At 42.9% G+C, this 21,870-nt stretch overlaps 1 protein-coding gene across 1 annotated transcript in view; it reads right to left on the bottom strand.

Annotated features, from left to right (window-relative positions):
- LOC126400883 (chloride channel protein 2-like) overlaps positions 1 to 21,870 on the bottom strand; it is a 230,559-nt gene that overhangs the window by 9,295 nt on the left and 199,394 nt on the right. The window contains exons 20-22 of the mRNA XM_050061878.1: positions 12,254 to 12,292; positions 8,023 to 8,127; positions 1,153 to 1,239 (exon numbers count right to left, since the gene is read on the bottom strand). Of these exons, the coding sequence (XP_049917835.1) occupies positions 1,153 to 1,239; positions 8,023 to 8,127; positions 12,254 to 12,292 (231 nt within the window). The remainder of the gene's footprint in view (positions 1 to 1,152; positions 1,240 to 8,022; positions 8,128 to 12,253; positions 12,293 to 21,870) is intronic.

Here is a 21,870-nt window from a genome sequence, read left to right on the forward strand (position 1 = left end):
ATTTCAGTAATAACATCACAGTTACCCCAAAACCAAACAGCTCGTTACAACGTTACTTTTGTTATCACATCACTACTGACTTCAAATACAACATTCACATTAGTGGACTCATTTTCGTAATTGTCGCACTGCACAGGCACGTCACAAATGGAAACGCTTTTTACCTTAGCAGCTGGAAATATTCCCTTTACTTTGATTTTGTCGGGAGGAAAGATGACAAGAACATCATGGCTGCAGGTAGTGGTACTAAAACTCTTTCCACTGTGAAAAACACGTCCTCAAAGCTCCGGTCTGAAACACCTACTACAATGGCAGCGCAACAATGTAAAGCTCCAGGAAATAGACCCCACTAAAGGTGAGCCCTCCTTCACTGTGGAGATCCGCTGTAGCTCTACACTGGCTAAACAACCAAAACTGGATTTTACTCATGCACAGCTGCAGCCACAAAGAAGTAATGAAGCTTGTGGTTGAATATGTGGTAGATGAAATTTTGGGCAGAGCCTTAAGAAAAAAACGGTCACAGGCAACTGAAGACCCCCAGGTAAAAAAAACACGCTATCTAGCCTCAGCTACACTTAACGGCAATCACCCTGACACTGACATTCACACAGCGGCACACATCTGAATTTTGGGGACATTCGCAACTACAAGTTTTATAGGGTGTGACGGAAAAGTAATAACACAAGTACAGTAACGAATTACTGTTGGCAGGGAGAAATAAGTAATTTTATTACTTTTGAAAAGAGTAATGACTAATGAATAACATATGACATTTTTAGAGTAATGAGCACACTGCCACCTACAAGAGCAAGACAGATGCAAGGTCAAAGAAACTGTGGTGAAGAATTTGTCCATAAAGGCGCAGGAGTTTTCTTGGGCATCTTGTGGAGCTCTGCAAAAATGGCCAGTGAGAGACGAGCCACAGAGTGTTGAGTTGCTGCCAAAGTGACCTTTGACCACCAAAATCTAATCAGTTTATCGTTCCAAGTGGACATTTGTGCCAAATTTAAAGACGTTCTTTCATGGCACTGTTGACATTACATACATGAGAATGGGACAACCCAAAAACAAAACACCTCCGGCCACAGCTGTCGCCGGTGCAGAGGCATAAAAAGTCAAACCCCCCAAAATGACCTGTGAAAAGATTCTTACCTCTTTCAGGGAAACCACCCCAATGAGACGCCCGATACTGGTGACGTAGGCGTGGTCGAGGCCCAGCAGGGAGAAGATGGTGTGGGTCTGCAGGAAAACACAAGAGGTGGTTGGGAACAATAAATGAAACACTAAAAAAAACCAAAAACAGTACGAACTGGAGACAACACTGTGCTGGGTTCCTGCTTTAAATAGAAAATGGAGAGCAGTTAAGGAAATGCACCGCTGACTTCAATTATCCAACACTGACAAGTTCATTCACAATGGATTCATTCAACTAGTCAAATGTTCCACTAAATGGGATACGATCACTTGGGGAAATGTGACACAGAAGCATTCAGAGTGTTCTAATTGCTTATTTTCAAAAAGAAAAAAAGCCACCATTTCAATTGCTGAGTAACTGCTTGTACAGTTTTTACTACACTCACTGGCCACTTTATTAGGTACACCTTCCTAGTACCGGGTTGGACCCTGTTTTGTCTTCAGAGCTGCCTTAATTCTTGGTGTCATAGATTCAACAAGGTGCTGGAAACATTCCTCAGAGATTCTGGTCCATATTGACATGATGACATCACACAGTTGCTGCAGATTTGTCAGCTGCACATCCATGATGAGAATCTCCCGTTCCAGCACATCCCAAAGGTGCTCTATTGGACTGAGATCTGGTGACTGTGGAGGCCATTGGAGTACAGTGAACTCATTGTCATGTTTGAGATGATGTGAGCTTTGTGACATGGTGCGTTATCCTGCTGGAAGTAGCCATCAGAAGATGGGTACACTGTGGTCATAAAGGGATGGACACGCTCAGCAACAATACTCAGGTAGGCTGTGGTGTTTAAACCATGCTCAGTTGGTACTAAGAAAATCTCCCCCACACCATTACACCACCAGCAGCAGCCTGAAGCGTTGATACAAGGCAGGATGGATCCATGCTTCCATCTGAATGTGGTTTTTCCAATCTTCTATTGTCCAGTTTTGGTGAGAAAACCCGTGTGAATTGTAGCCTCAGTTTCCTGTTGTTAGCTGACAGGAGTGGCACCTGGTGTGGTCTTCTGCTGCTGTAGCCCATCTGCTTCAAGGTTGGACAAGGTGTTGTTGCTTCAGAGATGGTCTTCTGCACACCTTGGTTGGAACCAGTGCTTATTTGACTTCCTGTTGCCTTTCTATCATCTTGAACCAGTCTGGCCATTCTCCTCTGACCTCTGGCATCAACAAGGCATTTTGGCTCACTGGATATTTTCTCTTTTTGGGACCATCCTCTGTAAACCCTAGAGATGGTTGTGCGGAAAATCCCTGTAAATACTCAGAGCAGCCCGTCTGGCACCAACAACCATGCCACGTTCAAAGTCACTTCAATCACCTTTCTTCATCATTCTGATGCTCCGTTTGAACTTCAGCAGCTCGTCTTCACCATGTCGACATGACTAAATACACTGAGTTGCTGCCACGTGATTGGCTGATTAGCCAAAGTTGAACAGGTGTACCTAATAAAGTGGCCAGTGAGTGTTTGTACAGACTTGAGTCTCTGCTAATGATGATGACTGCACATTAACCTGTGACAGCTGTCTCATGAATGGGGTCAAACCCAGGTTGGAGATGTTAAAGTGTTTGTATAAAATGGGTAAACATGCCATGTCCAGTTTTTCATAATAGAGCTTAAGTCAGTTTCATAATTTACATGAGTTAAGTTACAGATCTCTAACTCACAAATCCAAACATTTTCTCTCTTAAATAACCCACACTAGTGTAATGTGTTTAATATCTTCAGAGGACTGCCAACTGGTCAAACTGGTATAATCCTAAAATTGTAGCTGTGTGTTTGTGATTCATGACAGAGGAATTTGTCTTTTAAAAAACAACTATTTTCTATGCAGTCCTAATAACAAAACCCACAGTGCTAAAATGTTCTGTGAATAAAGAAGCTGTCATTACGTGCTATTAGTGTCAAAAATGTCCTAATTCTTAGATTTTGACTTTGTTTTTCAGCTTTTAAATATTTGGAAATGTAGGTCTTGCCTGTTTCTCTGACCCTGTTTCACTCTATTTATACTCTCTGCCCTATTAGTACTGTATTTGCTGATGCGATGACTCAATTTCCCCATGAGGATCATTAAAGTTTCATTTAATCTTATCTCCATGACTAGAGTTACCGTGGAGGAGTGTGGCTATGTGCAGCTAAAAGCAAAAACAGCAAGAGGTCAAAAACTGGATCGGTGGTGGATTAGGAAGGTTGTGGGACTGATGCCAACTGGACTTTCTGTTCTAGACCCTTTTAGTGTTTAATGAGACTTTTGCTTAGCCATAATGGCCATTTGGGATGTCTGAAATAGATCCCGCTGTGCCAAACAAACGGACGCTGTGCCAAGACAAAGATTGTGAAGTGTTTTAAGGCTGGGGCCAGTAGTAATGTAATCTGTAAAAGTTCCCCACAGGAGGTTACAGCAGCTTCTCTGGGGATAGAGTCAGTTTACCACCAATTCAGCCCATTCACATCTATTCAAACTGTAATTCACTGATTAAAGACGCTGCAAATAGCCTCTTACAATCAATTTATCATCACCACAGTAGAGTGAGACATTAGAGACACTAAACAAACACGAGTCCAAACACAAGTGGGCAAAATGCTCTATAAAGAGCTATCACAGTAACTAAAGACATACTAAATTTACAAACAAGCAAACTAACTTGCGCATACAACTTGCGACACTGTCTGTGGATATCTTTATCATCAGATAAATTATTGACTATAGCCCCTTTTACACTGCCAGATTTTCTGCGAATGTTGGGCCGTTTTGCCGGCAAGCTGCGAGCGTTTAGACACACAGAGCCGGATTGGTGAGTTGATCCGAGGTGCCCAATTTTCCGCCTCGTAGGGTAGACATATTGGTGGAACCCTTTTAGTTTAAACAGACCGAGGCGGCCTTCTGCAACGGGAGGGGCTGTTGAAGACTTGTGGGAGGAGCTGTTGATGACGCCGCACGTGCGAGCCACTGGCGGTGGATAAACAGGAAACAGCTGATAGCAGGAATTAGCGAGCAGCTAGTAGCAAGAGGGAAACACAAACCTGACAGACACTGTAAAGATGAGCAACTGGGGAGACAAGGAATTGCGCGCCCTCCTTGTCCTCGCAAACGAAGAGGCCATTAACCGTCAGATGACGGGGACGGTGAAGGACGGGCCGATTTACAAGAGAATCGCCGCCTGACTAGCCGCGGCTTCCCTCCCACATCACTGTTTATGTCACATGCTGAGCTACACGTTTTGTTACTTGCTCACGCCCCCCATTGCCCCGAAAAAGGCACATTCTGTATAAACAAAAGTAGGTAGGCGGCATTTTGCTGCACTCCCCGATTTTTTTTATACTGCCAATGCTGAAAAAAGACTGATTGGGCTTTCCTGCAAATTTGCACAACTCCTATCTAAAAAGGGTTAATATATTGGCCGAGATATTTAATCTCATTGCACACTTTAAGAGCAACACCAAATAAGAAGAATTCAGGAAATATTACTTTCCTTTAACTTTCGGCAAGGAAGAGAACAAGGGTATTTCCCAAAATATCAAACTATTTTTTGAAAACAAAGTCAACAATTTTCTGGCCGATATACAGGCGCTGTAAAGGGACGCAATTAGTCACCACTAGTTTTTCGATGTTGAGCTCATAAAAAGAGAGAAAGTTGTTTGTAAATTGTTTTAACTATGATATTTAGTTTGTAAATAATATATGGAATAGCTTCATGAGTTCCTTTTTTTTTGACAATGTACGGAATGATGGAAGTGTGGGTTGTTTTGAATCCTGTTAGCCACTACCTCAAACAGACCGACAGCGGCTGCGGGCCAAAAACCCAGACCACACTGACTGCAGAGACGTATTGTCATGAAAATCACCCAAGGAACACATTTGTCCATTACAAAAGGGCCTGCACACTAACACAAAACAACAACAACAGTAAACAGCATGAGATAAATAGTAGCCAGATCCAGAGAGGCTGAGCAAGAGAGCAGGGCAAGATGTAGAAAGTATAACTCCACTGACACACACACACACACACACACACATACACGCCTGCGTACAGCAGCGGTAGTGGCGGCAGGCAGTGTTTAATATGCTGAAGGAGATTGTGCGTGGTATTGGCTTTTGGCAGTGTGCAGTGGAGGGAAGGGAGCGAGATGGATTGGTGCAGGATCCCTCTCTTAAATGTTTAAAGAGTATTCACACAGAGCCCGCAGGACGAGAGAGAGAGGGTAGCATTATGAATGGGGGACATTAGGCACTGCCACAGCCGCTGGCAAGCCAGAAAAAGCCTGTGTGTGTGTGTGTTTGTGCGTGTATGCTTAGGTAGGAAGTCAGGGTTTCAACATGGGTATGTGTGTGTGCTGGAAACAGAGTCTCTTTCAGGGTGCCGCAGTAGAAAACTAAATCAACACGAGCTCTAAAGAGCTGAAGCTCCTTTCTTTATACTGCACTTTCACTCTCTCCTTCACACAGTGGGGGAAGAATTGGCTTGAGTGTGTGTGTGTGTTCTTTTGGGTTGTTTACATGCTCCCTCAATGTCACTACACACCACAGGAGCTCGGAGAGTATCCGGAGCATTGAAACTGGTGGCAGTTTAATTTCCAAGTCTGTTTGTGTTGAGATGGCCTCATACCAACACTGACTGTACATGACATAATGTCTTTAGTGTTATAGAAAACCTTCAGACATGAAGATGTTAGTAATATACCGGCCCAAATGGAATCTGCAGATTGTTTTTGGTGGTGATCCAAAATTAAAATCTACAATGTTATTATTTTTTTGCTCCTAATGTGATAGGCAATATTCATTTATGATGACACAGACAATACATTAAAACCTAAAGCTCAGTTCAGACCAAAGATTCACATTGAGACGAAACCGTTTTAGAATGTTGCAGAGAAAAGTTGCAGCAGTGTGAACTGACCAGGATGAGCTTGACTCAAGTCAGCTGATGGTGTCACCTGACATTCAGCTGGTCAAATCGCCAGTGGCTGGTTTTAAAGCACTTCACCTGTGTCAACAGCCAATCAGCTTGTAGTGAAGTCTGCTATCTCACTATCACTATCCTTATTCAGATTTTAAGAAGCTACAAATTATATTCAGACACAAAATAAGTCTGAAAAGATGCAAATCAGAACGGAAGCACAGAAAGTTGTTGACTAGAGGTGATAAACCGTCTCATTGTGGTGACTTGGTGTGAACCAGCAGGTAATTAGAAAGTTGCAGAACTTTGCATAAGTAGTTGCCTGTTTCAACTTGTCTCGTTGCAAATCTTTGGTCTGAACTGGGCTTAAGGTAAAGCGGTGAAACTATTCTAAATATAGCATACACTTAAACTGACGGACCCTTTTTTTGGTGGCTAAAATATGTTGGTGACCCCAACAACAGCAGTATGTTGAGGTACTCCTGTCCTCTTCTCCAAACTGGGGATGTGTCAACCACCATCAACTTTAATAGGCTGTTGGGAGTATTAATAATTAATATGTAGTAGTAGTATTGATGCATTACACCAATATTTAAGGAAAATGTCCTGATGTAAACATAATTTGGGAACAAATCATGACAGAGTTTACAACTGAACTGATACCTTAAAAATATGGTGTCTCCCTGTCTGCAATAATTGAAAAGGTCCATCTATCCATTTGTTTTAAATTGGGTGCAACACTCCTCAAAAGAGGTTGGGTTTAAAGGGCTGGATGTCTGTGTAGGTTAAACCTCCAGAAGTCAGCTGTGTATTTAGACATGTTCTCTCAATGTCTCCAACACAGTCCATTCTGTATGTCTTAGTGTGTCAATAAGCTGTTTGATTACTGTATAAGAGCATTTTTTAACTGCTGACTTTCATTGCAATCACATTATTCTATTTGAAGGATCTGTGTCTACTTTTGGTCAATCGGTAATTAGATACTGAGTCAAAAATGATGTGGAATCCCTCAGGGCTCTATTCTTGGTCCTCTTCTGTTCAACTCAGTCTATGGAAAATGTCAAAATATAATGCTACACTTATGCAGATGACACACAGATTTATATAACAATGTCACCACATGACTTCAGTCCTATATGATCACAGATTAAGTGCATCGAACAAATCTGGATTTAGAAATGTGTCCATGTTTTTGTTTTAAGTAGGCTGGACTTGGACTGTAACAGTGTCTTGACAGGTCTCTCTGGAAAGTCAGACAGCTGCAGCAGATGTAAAACACAGGATCTACGGTTCTCAACAAGTCCAAAAAAGTGGAACATAACCCTCCAGTTCTCAGATCTATACATGGACTTCCTGTGCAGCAATGAGTAAAAAGCACAACTCCCAAAAACTGGAGGTTTTACTTCAACTGTCAGTTCTTTTAAATCAGGGCTTCGAAATGTTTCTGTTAACCAGTGCTTCCTTACAAATTAAATTTGGGAGTACTCACGCATATCCTGCCCTGCAATTATAATTTTCATCTCCTGTTTTATTGAGTTTTATCCTATTTTATCTACTATTTTATTTCACTATTTTCCAGATCCTGTATATGTTTTTTTTCAGCTTTTGAATTCTTTGAATTTTTGTCTTAATGCCTTTTATAACTCATATAAAGCACTTTGAATTCTCTTGTTGTTGAGAGGTACCATACAAACAAACTTCTGTCTCCTAAAATCAAATAATAAATATTGATGCATGCTTTGTCTGTTTCCATAATTGAAGCAACTGTTGTGCATCAGGAATCACTCTGAATTCAGAGGTCCTCATTATTTTTTCATAACTGTGGATAAACTGAAACACAGTAGTAAAGATACACATAGCAGCAAGGATTTGTGCTCCAGTATGAGAGACACACACACAGAGGTTGACCAACAGCTGCATTTACAATCAGACCTTATGCAGCGAGGTGCGCTCCACCAGCTGGAACGGGGCGGGGTCGATCTTGCAGTTGTTGAAATTGACCTGCTCATCAAGCTGCTTCTCCTCCCACTCTGCAATCTGCAAAACACACAGAGGAGGAGGGAGTTTGGGGATGAGAGATAAACATCACTGAGGAATAGTAGGAGTGTAGATGACACTGACATGACTTTAATCTTTAATAAAATATTGACCCCTGAATCTTATAGCCTGGCTTTGTTGTTCCAAAACTTTTATTTCTTTGACTGTCTGACAATAGAACGTGGAGTGACGTCGTAATATATGCTGTTAACAGCTGACGTCTTTATATCTGGTGTCAGTCACTAATCAGAAGGCAAAGGCATCAAATAACCCCACACCACCTCCTGACAAATCACCTCCCTCTGATAGACAATCAATGGACCGGGCACCGCACTGAATGACTCTATAAATCATACGAGGCCTACCATGGTGGAGGGTGAGGAAGGTGAATGGCGGACAAGGAAGGGAGACGTAGCGAGAAGCGATGACATGGCAGACGTATGAGAGGTGAACGATGAGTGATACCGAGAGAAAAAAGAGGAGATGGAGGGAGAAAGTGTGAGGAATGTGCGGCTGACAGAGAGGAAATGAGAGGTGCTGTTGATGGATGAATTATGAATGATGTCATATCCAAAAATATAAGACTCCAGGGTAATCGGCCCGTCTGGGGATATTGAGGAATCTGAAAAGCCGGGTCTGTCTTGGTGTGATGTCATCAAGTGCAAGCTTAGATCCAAGTTAAGCAAATATAGGTTTTTGAAGACTGATGCGCATACTAAGAATCCAGTGTATTTGACAGCTGATATAAAGGATAAGACTGATCATAATCTACGTTTTTGTTATTGTCAACCGAAACCAACGATAGATGTATCCCTTTAGTAAGCACTGTGTGTGTATCCAAAGCCTGATGAAACTTATTCCTCTGTGTCATTCAATTGTTAAAACAAAAAACTATTAATGACAGTGAACTTAAGTGAACCACACTGTTGCACTGGGTGGTTTTCTAACATTTTCTAATCTGAATTGGCTTGAGCCGCATTTTGAAACCAGTAGAGGCAGACAGCGGCCCACTCAGAGCCTGGTTCTGCTCAATTTTTCCTCCACAGCTTTGCCTTGCTTGCTTGTGAGGGTTGAGTCTCTACAAATTAAAGAGCGTGGTTTTGACCTTCTCTATATGAAAAGTGACATTAGATAACTTCTGCTGTGCATTGGTGTTAAAACAATAAAATTGGGCTCTGGTAATTTAGCATTGCATGTTGATAAAACCAGGGGGCTCACAGGAGACAGTTTGCAAAATGAAACTTTACGAGCAGGGGCTGAAATATCCCGACGTTTAGTCTCCAGCATTGATCAAGCTTTATTCAAACACTGGATCCTACACTTCCCTCAACTAAACTCAATAATGTTCTCTGTTAGACTCTCCCTGCTGGTAAACACCCACATTTCTGAAACCCAGTTTGTACAGCAGGCTTTCTTTTATAAATTCATAGTCTCTGAGCCCATGCTGAGCTAACTTTGATGACATCACTTTGACATCATTAGGGTTATTTTCTCAGACTTGACAAAGCCCCTCCAGCACCACAGGAGACAATAAACAACTGTTTTCACAGGCTGAGTCGTACTCCCAATGAAAGCAGAGACTTCGAAGAACTAAACCCTTTAACTAAAGCAGGTACTCCACGCTACTGTACTTGTATAAGACATGAGGACTTTAAATAAAAAATAACTAAATAATCATACAAATACATAAATTCAAAAACAAGATTTTGCACAATTTAATTTACCTCGGTCTCTTTTCTTCAGACTCGTAGTTCGTAGTTATATTAACACTAATGCACCCTCTTTTCCCAACTTGCTTTAAGAAACCCATGTTATCCCTGTTTTCTGAGTTCTCCAAAAGGGGTGCTATATCTTTAATTTCTTTCTTTCTTTCAAATTTACAACACCCATCACTTGAATATCTGAGGTCTATGTGGCTGTGACGTTGGAGCAGTGCGGAAGAGCCCTCGAGGGGGTCCACATGGCCTCAGTCTGTGCGCAGCATGGCCTCAGTCTGTGCGCAGCATGGCCTCATTCAATTTAAGGTGCTGCATCGACTTCAGTTCTCAAAAGTCAGATGTTGACTCCACTTGCGACAGGTGCAGACTTTCTCCTGCATCCTGAACACACTCATTCTGGCTGTGTCTTAATTTGTTCACTTATTTGAGTTCAATCTTTAAATCACTGTTAGATTTATTTAGATGAACTGATGGATCAGCTGATTGATGGAAGGGAGTCAGCTGATAGATCACATGATTCCTTTCTATGCAACCAATTGGCAAATCTCATTCAGGGCGCCCTATTTAAACTGCTCTGGCCTGCCTACTGTTGCTGCTTCCTCTGCAAGCTGCTTTGCAACCTGCCTCCACCCCAGCTCCTCCTTTTCATGCTGTGTCTGACTCATCGTTTGTCACTGATGCTGCTCTGTTCTGTTCCTGGTGGGTCTTTGATGCTGCTCTCCCTGACTTAGGTTTTCCATGTAGGCACATGGAAGGGCAGAGAGGTTTGCTCTCTCTGCCCTGGCTTTCCTCATATGCAAGTGGAAGGGCAGATACTCTCTCCGCCTTAGGCTTTCTGTGTAAATCTAGGAAAGGCAGAGAGGCCCCAGAACAGAGCCACACCACCAAATATAATACTGCAAATGGAAAAAAGTTTTCTTTGACTAAAGTGGTCCTGACTGAAACAGGATTGGGATTTTATCTCGTGCATCTGCCTGTTCCTTTAACATTTCTGTATGTATGTAAGTATCTGTATGTGTGTGTACCTGTGCGTATGTATTAGGGCTGGGGGAAATTTCCGATTCTTAGATGCATCGCGATTCGGACGTGGACGAATCAGAATCGATTCACAAACGTCCAAATTTCGATTATTTAAATCTGTTAATTAGAGTAATACAGAAGGTTCTAAACAATGCGGAACTAAGAAGTGCGGTACGCGTCATCTCTGGGACACTTTGGGATGCGCACCTGGAGCAGACACGCCGACACGTGCACAGAGGAAAACAAACATGGCTGACCGCCACCCACCTCGCTGTGAGATCCGAACAGCTCCTTCTAATTTAAAAGCAGACATGTGGAAATACTTCGGCTTCTACAACATTGACGGCGGGAGCCAACTGGACAAGAGCCACGTTATATGTAAGCTGTGTCGTGCTAAAATAAAATACTTTGGCAACCCAACAAACATGAGAAGCCATGTAACTCGATTCCACCTGACGGAGGAGTCAGGGAGACGGCAGGCTGTTATTGCTGCGGCTACTAGTGGTGCTACCGACCAGAGAACAATCGAGGAAGCAATTAGAAAGCTGCCACCCTCATCGGAAAAGGCGAAGCGAATTACGAAGGCCATCGCGGCATTTATTGCCAAGGATTTGCGTCCTTATTCTGTCGTGGAAAATCAGGGATTTCGAGCACTGCTGCATACACTGGAGCCCAGATACACCATCCCATCCCGACGCTATTTCACCGACACTCTACCATCAAACCAAAACAGAAGTCATGGCCTCACTGTTGAAGGCAGGCAGGTAGGAACGCAGTTACATGTGATGCGTGGACGTCTGTCGCCACCGAATCATTTGTTACTCTAACTGCGCATTTTATCTTGTGATTTAAGATACCTGTTGTTACCTTTGGTTCCGTACAACGAAGTTGTAACTTTCCAGTTTGCAAGCATTTCCATTTATATGTTTAATAAAATATAATGGAAATGAATTCAACTCTTTCTTATTACAAATGCACTGTTTTTAAAAATTGCAAGTGTTGAATGCTTATTCAGTGAGACAAAAAGAAATGTGTGTTGTGAAAAAGTGCATCAATATACATAAATTAAAGATGCATCAATAATCGTTTTATAATCGAATCGTAGCCCCTGAATTGTAATCGTTATCAAATCGTGAGGTGCCCAAAGATTCCCACCCCTAGTATGTATATGTGTTTCTTCTGCGTCTGTTTTTCATTTGCAAAGCTGTATAACAGTTTATATGTTGTTAAAATGGGTTTGCACAATGTCACCACTTGTTGCAGTTCAGACAAACACTGGGCTGGTTTCTTTGGCTTAAAGCTGTTTTCTGATTGGCTGCTTGGTGTGCGTGTACATATATATATATATATATATATATATCTGTTGTGTGATTGGCTGTGTGTCTTACCTCTCTAATAGTCATGTCATCCTCCACATCTACGTCATCCTGTAGAGAAAAATAACAGGGGAGCAGTCAGTACAGAAACAAAGATATTCAGTGAACACAGCAGTAAAATGAAGAAACACAGCATGTACAACACACAAACACAAACAGTGAAGGAATGGTAAACGAATGGTAGGTAAACAATGGTGTCCAGTCGGTTGTTATCACAATAAACACTTATTTATACTTTTCAACTGTGCACAGAAGGTAAGATGACATATGGAAAACACATAATCACCCATGCATCACATCATAAGTGTGATACAGCGCCGCTGCCTTGAGACAGATGGACAGAAATGGAATGTGTGACTAAAGGAGCGACTACAGTACATTTAATGAGTGCGGGGGATGTGATGTATGAGATGTCAGAGCAGATGATCATTATAATGATGGATCTGTGGCGTGCTCGGAGCTCACGGCTCGTAACTGACAGGCTGACGCTGCAGATGCTGTTTGACAAGCTGGAGTCAAACTAGCAACCCTGTGCTTTAAGGAAGGCTGAGAACACTGTAGCGAGCTGGGAAATGGAAATAAACAAGTGAGTGTGCGGTGTGTGTGTCTGCACACACACACCGCAGGGTGTGTGTGTGCAGCTCTATGTGTGTGTGTGACGGGCTGTGAAATACGATTTCAAAGTGTTTAGTCATGTGCTTGAGTACAGGTACTTACTTTCTCAGGATTGAATGCAAGAGTACGTGTGTGTGTGTGTGTGTGTGTGTGTGTGTGTGCAGAGTGAGTGTGACCCAGGGACTGATGGGAGCCCTGAGCTCATTTATCCTCATCGCTGCGGTGGCCGACCTGTCGGTAACCCTAGCAACTGTTGCCGCGGGGTAGAAAGAGGTGCCCTACTGTAGCATTATGCAAGCAGAGGCCAGACGTGCCTGGAGTTGATGAGACAAAACAAACATGCGCACACACACACACTCAAACACACACACCTACAGCACTTTACCTCTGCTGTCTCACTGATCATTCTGCTTGTCACAAGGGCACTCTGAATGTCGCCAAGACACACTGGTGTTCCAGGGGTAAAATGTAAACGAAAGACTAATGGAGAGATCAAATCACTCTGGTATGTGTGTGTGTGTGTGTGTGTGTGTGTGTGTGTTTGCAGAAGAAGGTGCTTTTTTTCTTGAGACAGAGGGAGAGGTTGGACTGTGCATGCAAAATAGGTGCTTTCAGAAAGATTAGCTGCTCTATTAAGACGGCAAATCTCTGCTTCTGGATACATAAGTGAGGCAGAAGTGTGTGTGTGTGTGTGTGTGTGTGTATGTATGGGAAGCAGGAGAGTAAACTTTGTGAGTCTGCATGTGACTGACAGTGAAATCAGAGCAACTGTGTGGGCAAATTCAAATGAGATTTGAATGAGCGTGTGTGTGTGTGTGTGTGGGTGCAGAGGCTCCAGAGTGCTGACAATAGGCCGATGAAGCTGTAGTGCTTGCTACGCCGTTTTTCTGTGACCAGACAAAGATTAGAAAGGTTGGTTGCTCTTCCTTTCCCTCCCTCCCCCTGTAGCTATCCATCTTTTCTTCCACCCAGCGAGCCGATCAGCCAATCAGTGGCAACCATCCAAGACTAGGTCAGCAGGGGATACACAAAATCTACCACCAAGGACCTCTGTATCACACACACACACACATGCTGTGGGATTATGTATTCGGCTAAAGCATACGACTAAGAGTTTTTTGATTGTGGAAATTCTGGATAAAAGACAGCCTCCCCTTCAGGAAACTTTCTTCAGTCCACAGCAGATAGAAGAGGTGGTGGTGAGGCTTTCTTTACACTTCCAGTTTTGCTGAAGGGAAGGCTTATCATCTTTGTCTTCTAATCTCAATCCAAAATCTGCCTCTGCTTTAAAAGGTCACTTCAGAAAGTCTCTATGTTATGAAGCCAGGCTTTGAGGCACACAAGGACTCATACATCAACTATAACAAAAGATTACCGAACTCTGAAAGGCTAGTGTCGATATTCTTTAAAAATCCCATGTGCAACTCTGCACAGGATCCATTATCTTTGCTGTATTGAATTTTATCTGTGCTGCCTAAAGCATTTTAAAAAAGCATTTGAAAGACCAAATGAAAAGCAATGTCCTGGTTACTCAGGATAATCCACAGGCCTCTTTGTGGACAGTTTGTTTTTGGGAGTATTTCTTTGGTAACTAAATTTAAAAGCAGACAAGCCATGCCAGTGGATCTGTGAAGCTGGATTAAAGCACATTGGTGATTTGAACTAACTGTTAACATCCTTACAATGATGACGCTTGCAATGTTTTGCAGCTATAACGTTCACACAAAGTACAGTTTTCCAAGCACATCGAATTGGTAGGAGGCCTCAGGCTCCTGAGGTGTTCGCAGGCTCTTGTCTGGCCTGGGAACACCTCGGGATACCCAAGGAGAGGTTGGAAGATGTTGCTCGGGAGAGGGATGTCTCTGGACAAAGTACAGTTAAGGCTAGTGGGAATGCTATTATTTTAGCATGTATTTGGTCATAAAGTATTGGACAAACACGATCATCAGGTCAGGAGATCAAAATTTAATGGATATACATCCAACGGTTTTTGACATAGCTAAAAGCCAGCTCATCGTCAACGCTGTTAGCATACCTAAATGTACACAGTTTGGTGCCAGTCTATGAAGTGAAAAGTCAATAGAATCCATCCTCCATCTCACTGTGGCTGTTTCTGCTTTCACTCTTCCTCCCTGCTGTATTATTAGACTTGTCTTTATTGAAGAAAAGCCGCTAACAAAGCTTCGCTAATTCAGTGATAAACACATTTCATTTCCTGTGGATTCTTCACAATAAAAGTTATTTTGCTTTGTAAAGACCTTTATTGTGAAGCAGCAAAATAAGGAAATGTTGAGTTTTCAAGCAGCAACATCACACAACTTCTAATCCGGTTGATAGTGAACATGAAACAGTAAAATAAAGCTGATATCTTAAGCACAAACAGGAGACAGGAGAGAAGCTAAACTCCAAACCACAGAGATTCAGTTAGAAGCTACAGACTTTTAAAAACAACTTTCTCTCTGGTCTCCTGCAGACACAGGGGAGGAGAGTCTTGCAACACACGGCTTGTTTGGGGAGAGAATGGGTGTCATTGAGGGTTGGCTGCGGTCTGCGAGACGTCACCGCTACCATCTTAGCGACGGGCGGATGAACTTTTGGACCTACTCCGGAGAAGGTCCATCTCTGGCACATCTCGACATGGCATACTGCTTCTTAACTGACAATAGAAACGTAAATCGGCACGGCATGGCTTGACCCGGCGCAGCCAAAAGGCCTGTGGTGTCTGCTGGATGCAGCCTGTGCAGATATGCGTGGACTCTATTCTGACACCACTATCATCAGGACTCTACACTCTGAATAGCTATTTCAATCGGTACAGTGATGACAAAAGCTGCTATCAAGTTCATCTCTCATGCTTGTGCTCAGTGATGTCTGGTGTTTCTCTAACTACTGCCTGCACCACTCTAAATGCTGCAATAGAAAAACACTGCAACAATAATTACTTATCACTCATGTGCAGGCAATTAAGTGCTGATTTCCTTGCTGCTGATGCTTAGTTTGCTTATTGCTTTCAAATTCTATTATTGCCTTATCCTTGTATCTGATTAGATTGTAGAGACTTTAACACAGTTGTGAAATAACATCATTAATGACTTTGTGCAAATTACAGTGGTGCCAGCAATACTGATGCCGTGTTGTGACACAGTCTTAGCAGCTTTGGGCAAAGTTGTGAAATGGTGGGTAGTTTATATTAATGATCCCTCGCACTGTGGCAGTGATGACCCTCATTGTTTGGAAAACACACCCAGGATCATTGGCATGTGAAAACTGCTCAGAGTTCCTGTTAATATTGTGAGTGCTTCCACTGATGCTTTGAAACCTGCGACGAATTCTTCACCCTAAAGGAATCTGATATCCAGCAACAAATCAATTCACAAAACAAATTACAGCCCGTACGTCACACTCATCTTCTCCTGATAAGTTCACCCTCTCTCCCGTGTATCTCTCCTGTGTTGTCTGAAATGATTCAGGAAATGAAAACTTCATCCTGTCCCCTGAATTTTCTTCCTATCAGATACCTGAAGGACGATTTTAATGGAGTCAGTGTTTGTTCACCAACTTACAACTTCCTTTTTACTGAACCTGTTCTGACAGTGCTAACACCTGACTCTAATGGTTTTAATAACTAACGCCCTGTGTCAAATAACCTCTTCCTTGTTATATGGTTCTTGAAAAAAAAAAGTCCTTAGTACTGTCTGTTTCATGAATGAGGGCTGCTTCAGTCTGATAGATTTCATCACCACACTTGATTTTCTGTTACTCCATTAGCTGATTGTTGAAACCCATCATAGGCAGAGGGTACTTGCTGTAGCTGTGGTTGAGGGTGAGAGGCAGTCGGCAAATAGTTTGTTGGGCTCAGGTGAACCTGAGATCTGTGTGGGTACATCAGACCCTAAAAAAGAGGGTGGATCGCGGGGAGAAACACCAGTTGGTCCAGGAGCTTCGCCTCCATGATGTCTGTTTCCAGACATATTTTAGGATGACTCGGGATGACAACCTGCTGTCTCTCGTCGGGCCTAGCATAACAAAAATGAATACTAACTACAGGGAGTCCGTTGGTCCTGCCAAGCTACTGAGCACAACCGGTTTCTCCTCCATTGTTTGTCCATATGATGTGCCCGACCTCATGAAATATAGACATTTGGTCATTGAAAAAGAAAAAAGAAAAGGGTTTGACTTAACATTCAAATGGAAAGTGAACGCTGGCCTTGCAGGTGAAAGTCAGTGGTTGTTGGGTCAATCCACCAACCCACCCTAGTCAGACTTCTGCCCTCTTAACTTTCGTTGTTTTCACGCTGTGTTTTCCCCTGACACCACCGGGACATTAAACAATAATGGCAACAGGCCACGTATCATACTGATATGAAAGGACAGCTTTTTTCATCTGTATCCCACACCGGCAGTCATTGACCAAGCACCAGCATTCAACTACTTCGGACTGAGACCCGGTTGACAACTAACTGTAGGGGGCCAGTTTGTGGTACAGTCTGTTTTAATTTAGTGATGTGTAAATCTCCATTTAGTAAACACATATGCTACAACGAGGCCAACGTTCAGACAGCTGGTGCACATCCAAAACATCGGCTTCCATTTTTATGCTGATGACACTAAGACATATTTTCCCTGTGTTCTGAACAATGGAAAGAAAGACAATGCACGTCCCTCTGAACTGCACATCAGCCATTTATAACATAAAGTACCTACAATTTGTGCAGCTGGTTGCCAACAACACATTAATGTGTGGAATCGGGCTCGGCAGACGAGGCTCCAGATGTCAAAGTGACTTAGCTCATTATCTCCCTGCATCGCTGATAACTGTGAAATTCTGCAGCTATTTTTCTTAATAATGCTGGCTGAGCACGTCACAGCAGTTGATCAAAGATTGACGAAATTAAATCAGTCCTCTAAAGTCATTTATTCTTTGCTTTGCATGTCCATGTTTATATTCTTTACAGAAAGCAGGCGACAAAGCTGTAGCTGGCTCTAAGATCTGCTGCTCGCTTACTAAACTACTCTATCATTTTCTTTGATTGCTGTCAAAGGTGGACGACTGATAATGTGCATATCTACTCCACACACACACACACACACACACACACACACAAAAAAAAAAGGTTGTGACCAGTTTTTTCTCTCGTGTTTGTCCCTGGGCCCTGTTCTCCTGCTCTCCACAGTAGGTGATACTGATGCAGTGGAGTGTGAACAACCAAACAGCTACTCAGAATTGAATTTAGGTAGGGAAGCTCATTACACACACACACACCATTATTCAGGGGATATATTTTCCTCTACCAACACTAAATGCAACTTGTCTTCTCTGTCTTGCATCATGTATGTTCCCATGTAAGAAAGAAATACGCAAAATCCTCAGAAATCTTAAGAAACAAAAGAAAAATCAAGAAACTCAAAGAAACAAAGAGCGAGAGGCAAGATGCCAAAAAACCAAGCCCACAAACCATCATAAATAAAGCATGGAGGCATTACGAAGACGCAAGAGTGGAGGAAAAATAATGAGAAAAACAGCCAGGAGAGACCGAGAGGCTGGGTGGCATCATTTCTCTGCAACAGACTACTGATGTCATTTACCCTGCATCAATATTTCACAGCCTAGATGGAAGGAGAGGGTGGTAGAGTGGAGGTGGTGGTGGTGGGGGGGGGGGGGAGGAGGCAGACAGATGACAGAGATACAGAAAAAGGGAGGAGGGCTTTGAAAAAGTCGTAAAGATGGACGAAGAGCGTGAAGCAGAGCTGCGGAGATTAAACCACAACCAGAAACAAAGAATGAGCGAAGAACTGCGAGCTGAAAGAAAGGGAGGGGCAGAGTAATAACTTGATCTCTCCTCCGCCGCGGGGGTGTTGCTCACAAGTCTCGGGAGAAAAAACTGAGACATTTGTTTGTCCATATTCTTGCCCAGGCCTACAGAGCCTCGGTGGGTTCAGAGCATCCCTGCGATCGGTGTCACACTCTGCCATGTGCACTTATACACTGCTGAATGGTAATAATAACTCCTGATGACAGAGGGGGGAGAACAAGCCCACAGGCTGAGCGCACTGTAAATGCACACACACCAACTGCTCCAGGGGTTCATTACTAATTAGCTCACTGCAAGGCAATAATGACTACCATGCTTCTAGGCCCACTTAACACATCCCAAAATTCACTGCGCTACTAATGTACCATCTGTCTCAGCGCTGACCATACAGTGTGCTCCTCGTGGGTACACTTAACGAATCACTACTTTATTAAATTACAACCCACAGTGGCAGATGAGGGCCATTACAAACTTGACTGGTGTCCACCAATTAATGCCACACACTATAAGAATGTATAGTTAGGCCATCGAGCCACAGATTTCCGTTTCGTCCCAGGAAATAAAAGGTTTCCACTGAGGCTGATCTTCATCATAATAAAAACTTCCAGTGTATGCAGGGGATAAAAGTGCTGGAATAAAACCTTATAAACTTATAACTGCAGCTTTCATGCCGACTGTTTAAGAGGACAGATCTGTTCCCCATGTGTGTAATCTAAAATATTTCCTGTAGCTGTTGTCTCTTTCTTATTAAAAACAGGTTTGATCAGGGGATGAAGGTGTGAGTGGTGCATGAATGAATGTGTGTGTGGCTGCAATAAAGCCTGATGCAGTTATCTGTATCACCAACACAGTATATGAGCATTTCTAAGTGTTTAAAATCAGCCTCAGTACAAGATACTCTCAATAAATACCAAAGTGAAACAAATCAGATGACCATACTGTTTTTACCTGGAAGATAATTTCTCTGCATCTAGACAGTACTGAATACAACCATGGCTATAGCTAGAATTTTAACTGTATCAGAGGCAAATGGCTGCCCTCCATAGAGTCTTGGTTCTGCTTGAGGTTTAAAGGGAAGTTTTTCTTTGCTAGGAGGGAGAAGAGGAACATAAGGAGTGCTTGCTCTTGGTCTGACTTTGTTTGAATTGTTGGGTCCTTGTAAATTTGAAGAGTATGGTCTAGACCTGCTTTATATGAGAAGTGTCAACAGTCCAAATTTCCCCAGCGGTATTTGCAGTTTGCTACTGGGTCGGCAGTGATGCGGGTGCTGTGCCAGATCATGGTGGTGAAGACTGAGCTGAGCCAGAAGACAAAGCTTTCAATTTACTGGTCCATCTACGTCCTAACCCTCACCTATGGTTATGAGCTCTGGGTAATGACCGAAACAATGAGATCATGGATACAAGCACCCGAAATGAGTTCCCTCTGTAGGGTTGCAGGGCTCAGCCTTAGAGATAGACATCCAGAGGGAACTCAGAGTAGACCGCTGCTCTTTCATGTCAAAAGGGGTCAATTGAGGTGGTTCGGGCATCTAATCAGGATCCTCCTGGGTGCCTCCTGTTATGGCCGGTATACACTGTGTGATTTTGGGCTGTCCCAGAGGAAAGATGACCATCGTGGGAGAAATGTGGCGATATCTTTGGTCGTGGCTCTAAAAGGGTGGTCTTACATCGCACTGTGAGACAGGTTCAAGGACGGCCGTTGTCAACGTCTTGCGACCAAAGATAAAATTCTGTCGGTGTCAGAAATTTAGGATGACTATCTCACAGTGTGACAGCTGCTACGACCTACATCTGCTAAACAACCAATAGAAATGCAGCACGAAATGACGCAATGGTCACCGCGACACCGGCGCTAAACCCAAACAAATGGTTGCTTGCCATGGAGGTAAAACGAACAAAAAGAAGTCTGTGGAACTCCCAGAAAGAGGAAAGTTTGGTGGAACTGTGGCAGCAGAAGCCTTGTTGATTTGATGTTTCCTCCAGCTGCTATCATGACCGCGAGAAAAAAGACGCTGCATGGAAGGAAATTGCGAAGGAACTGCAACTTCCAGGTGAGCAAGCTACCTATGGTGGCGCAGATGGATGACATACGCTGATGCGGTGCACGCTGATGACGTCGCATATTGATGTACGTCGTAACCTGGGATTCAGTAGTAAACGGCCATCGTACAATCTGCACACATCAAACTTAACGTCGTACCAAAGTTAATGAGATCCACGTCTCACAGTGTGTCATGCAATAGTCTTATAAGACTGCTAAAATCACACAGTGTATAGAGGGCATTAGAGGTGTTCTGGGCACGTCCCACTTGTAGGTCACCCCGGGGCAGACCCAGAAAACGCTGGAGAGATTATGTATGTCATCTGCCCTGGGAACACCTTGGGGTCCCCCAGGAGGAGTTGGAAAGCGTCGCTGGGGAGAGGGACGTCTGGGGTGCTTTGCTCGGCCTGCTGCCCCTTCAACCCAGCCCCGGATAAGCAGATGAAAATAGATGGATGGAAAAATTTCAAGTATCCATTATATTATTTCTTTTCACTCTATTGTCACATTTGCTTATATCCCTACAGTTTGGTCTGGCATTTCTAGTGGGAAATACAAATTTTCTTTCATTTTAATTTTATTCATTTAGTCTATTGTCTTAAAAAAAATCATATTTAGTAAAGAAAATTGTATTAGAGTCAGCTGATTTGTGTAATATTTCTATATCTGCACAATATAAACTCCTTTAAGAATTTCCAGAAATACCAAAGACATGACCACTGCACCTAAAAATGAGAATATATATCACGTCAAGGTGGCGACCGGCTACTGTTTGCCATCTTGAGTTGTGCATCATTCCTGTTTCAATTTTGGTTGTGCGCCTTTGTTGCTTAGTTATACTCCTCTGTCCTCTAATGTTTCTTGGACGACTAGGCTTTTAATTGAAGTTTTATGGTAGATAAGTAGTATCTATTAGAAGTATAAATTGTCCCAAGAAGTTTGGATTGAGCTGACTGAAAGACAGAATGTATGTGACTGCATCTTTGCAACTTCACCCCGGATTTTATTGCAACTTTTTATGAGTGGATGAGCTGAGTAGGGACTGTAGACAGCCTTCTTAAATTTGTTCTCATAGCTCTCGTGTCCACTGCAGCCTCAATAATTTTTAATCTGTATGAGGAAGGAAAAAGTTGCAGAAATTTCTGGGATAACAAATCA

The sequence above is a fragment of the Epinephelus moara genome, chromosome 2 (genome assembly GCF_006386435.1).
Source record: "Epinephelus moara isolate mb chromosome 2, YSFRI_EMoa_1.0, whole genome shotgun sequence".
Classification (NCBI taxonomy): Eukaryota; Metazoa; Chordata; class Actinopteri; order Perciformes; family Serranidae; genus Epinephelus; species Epinephelus moara.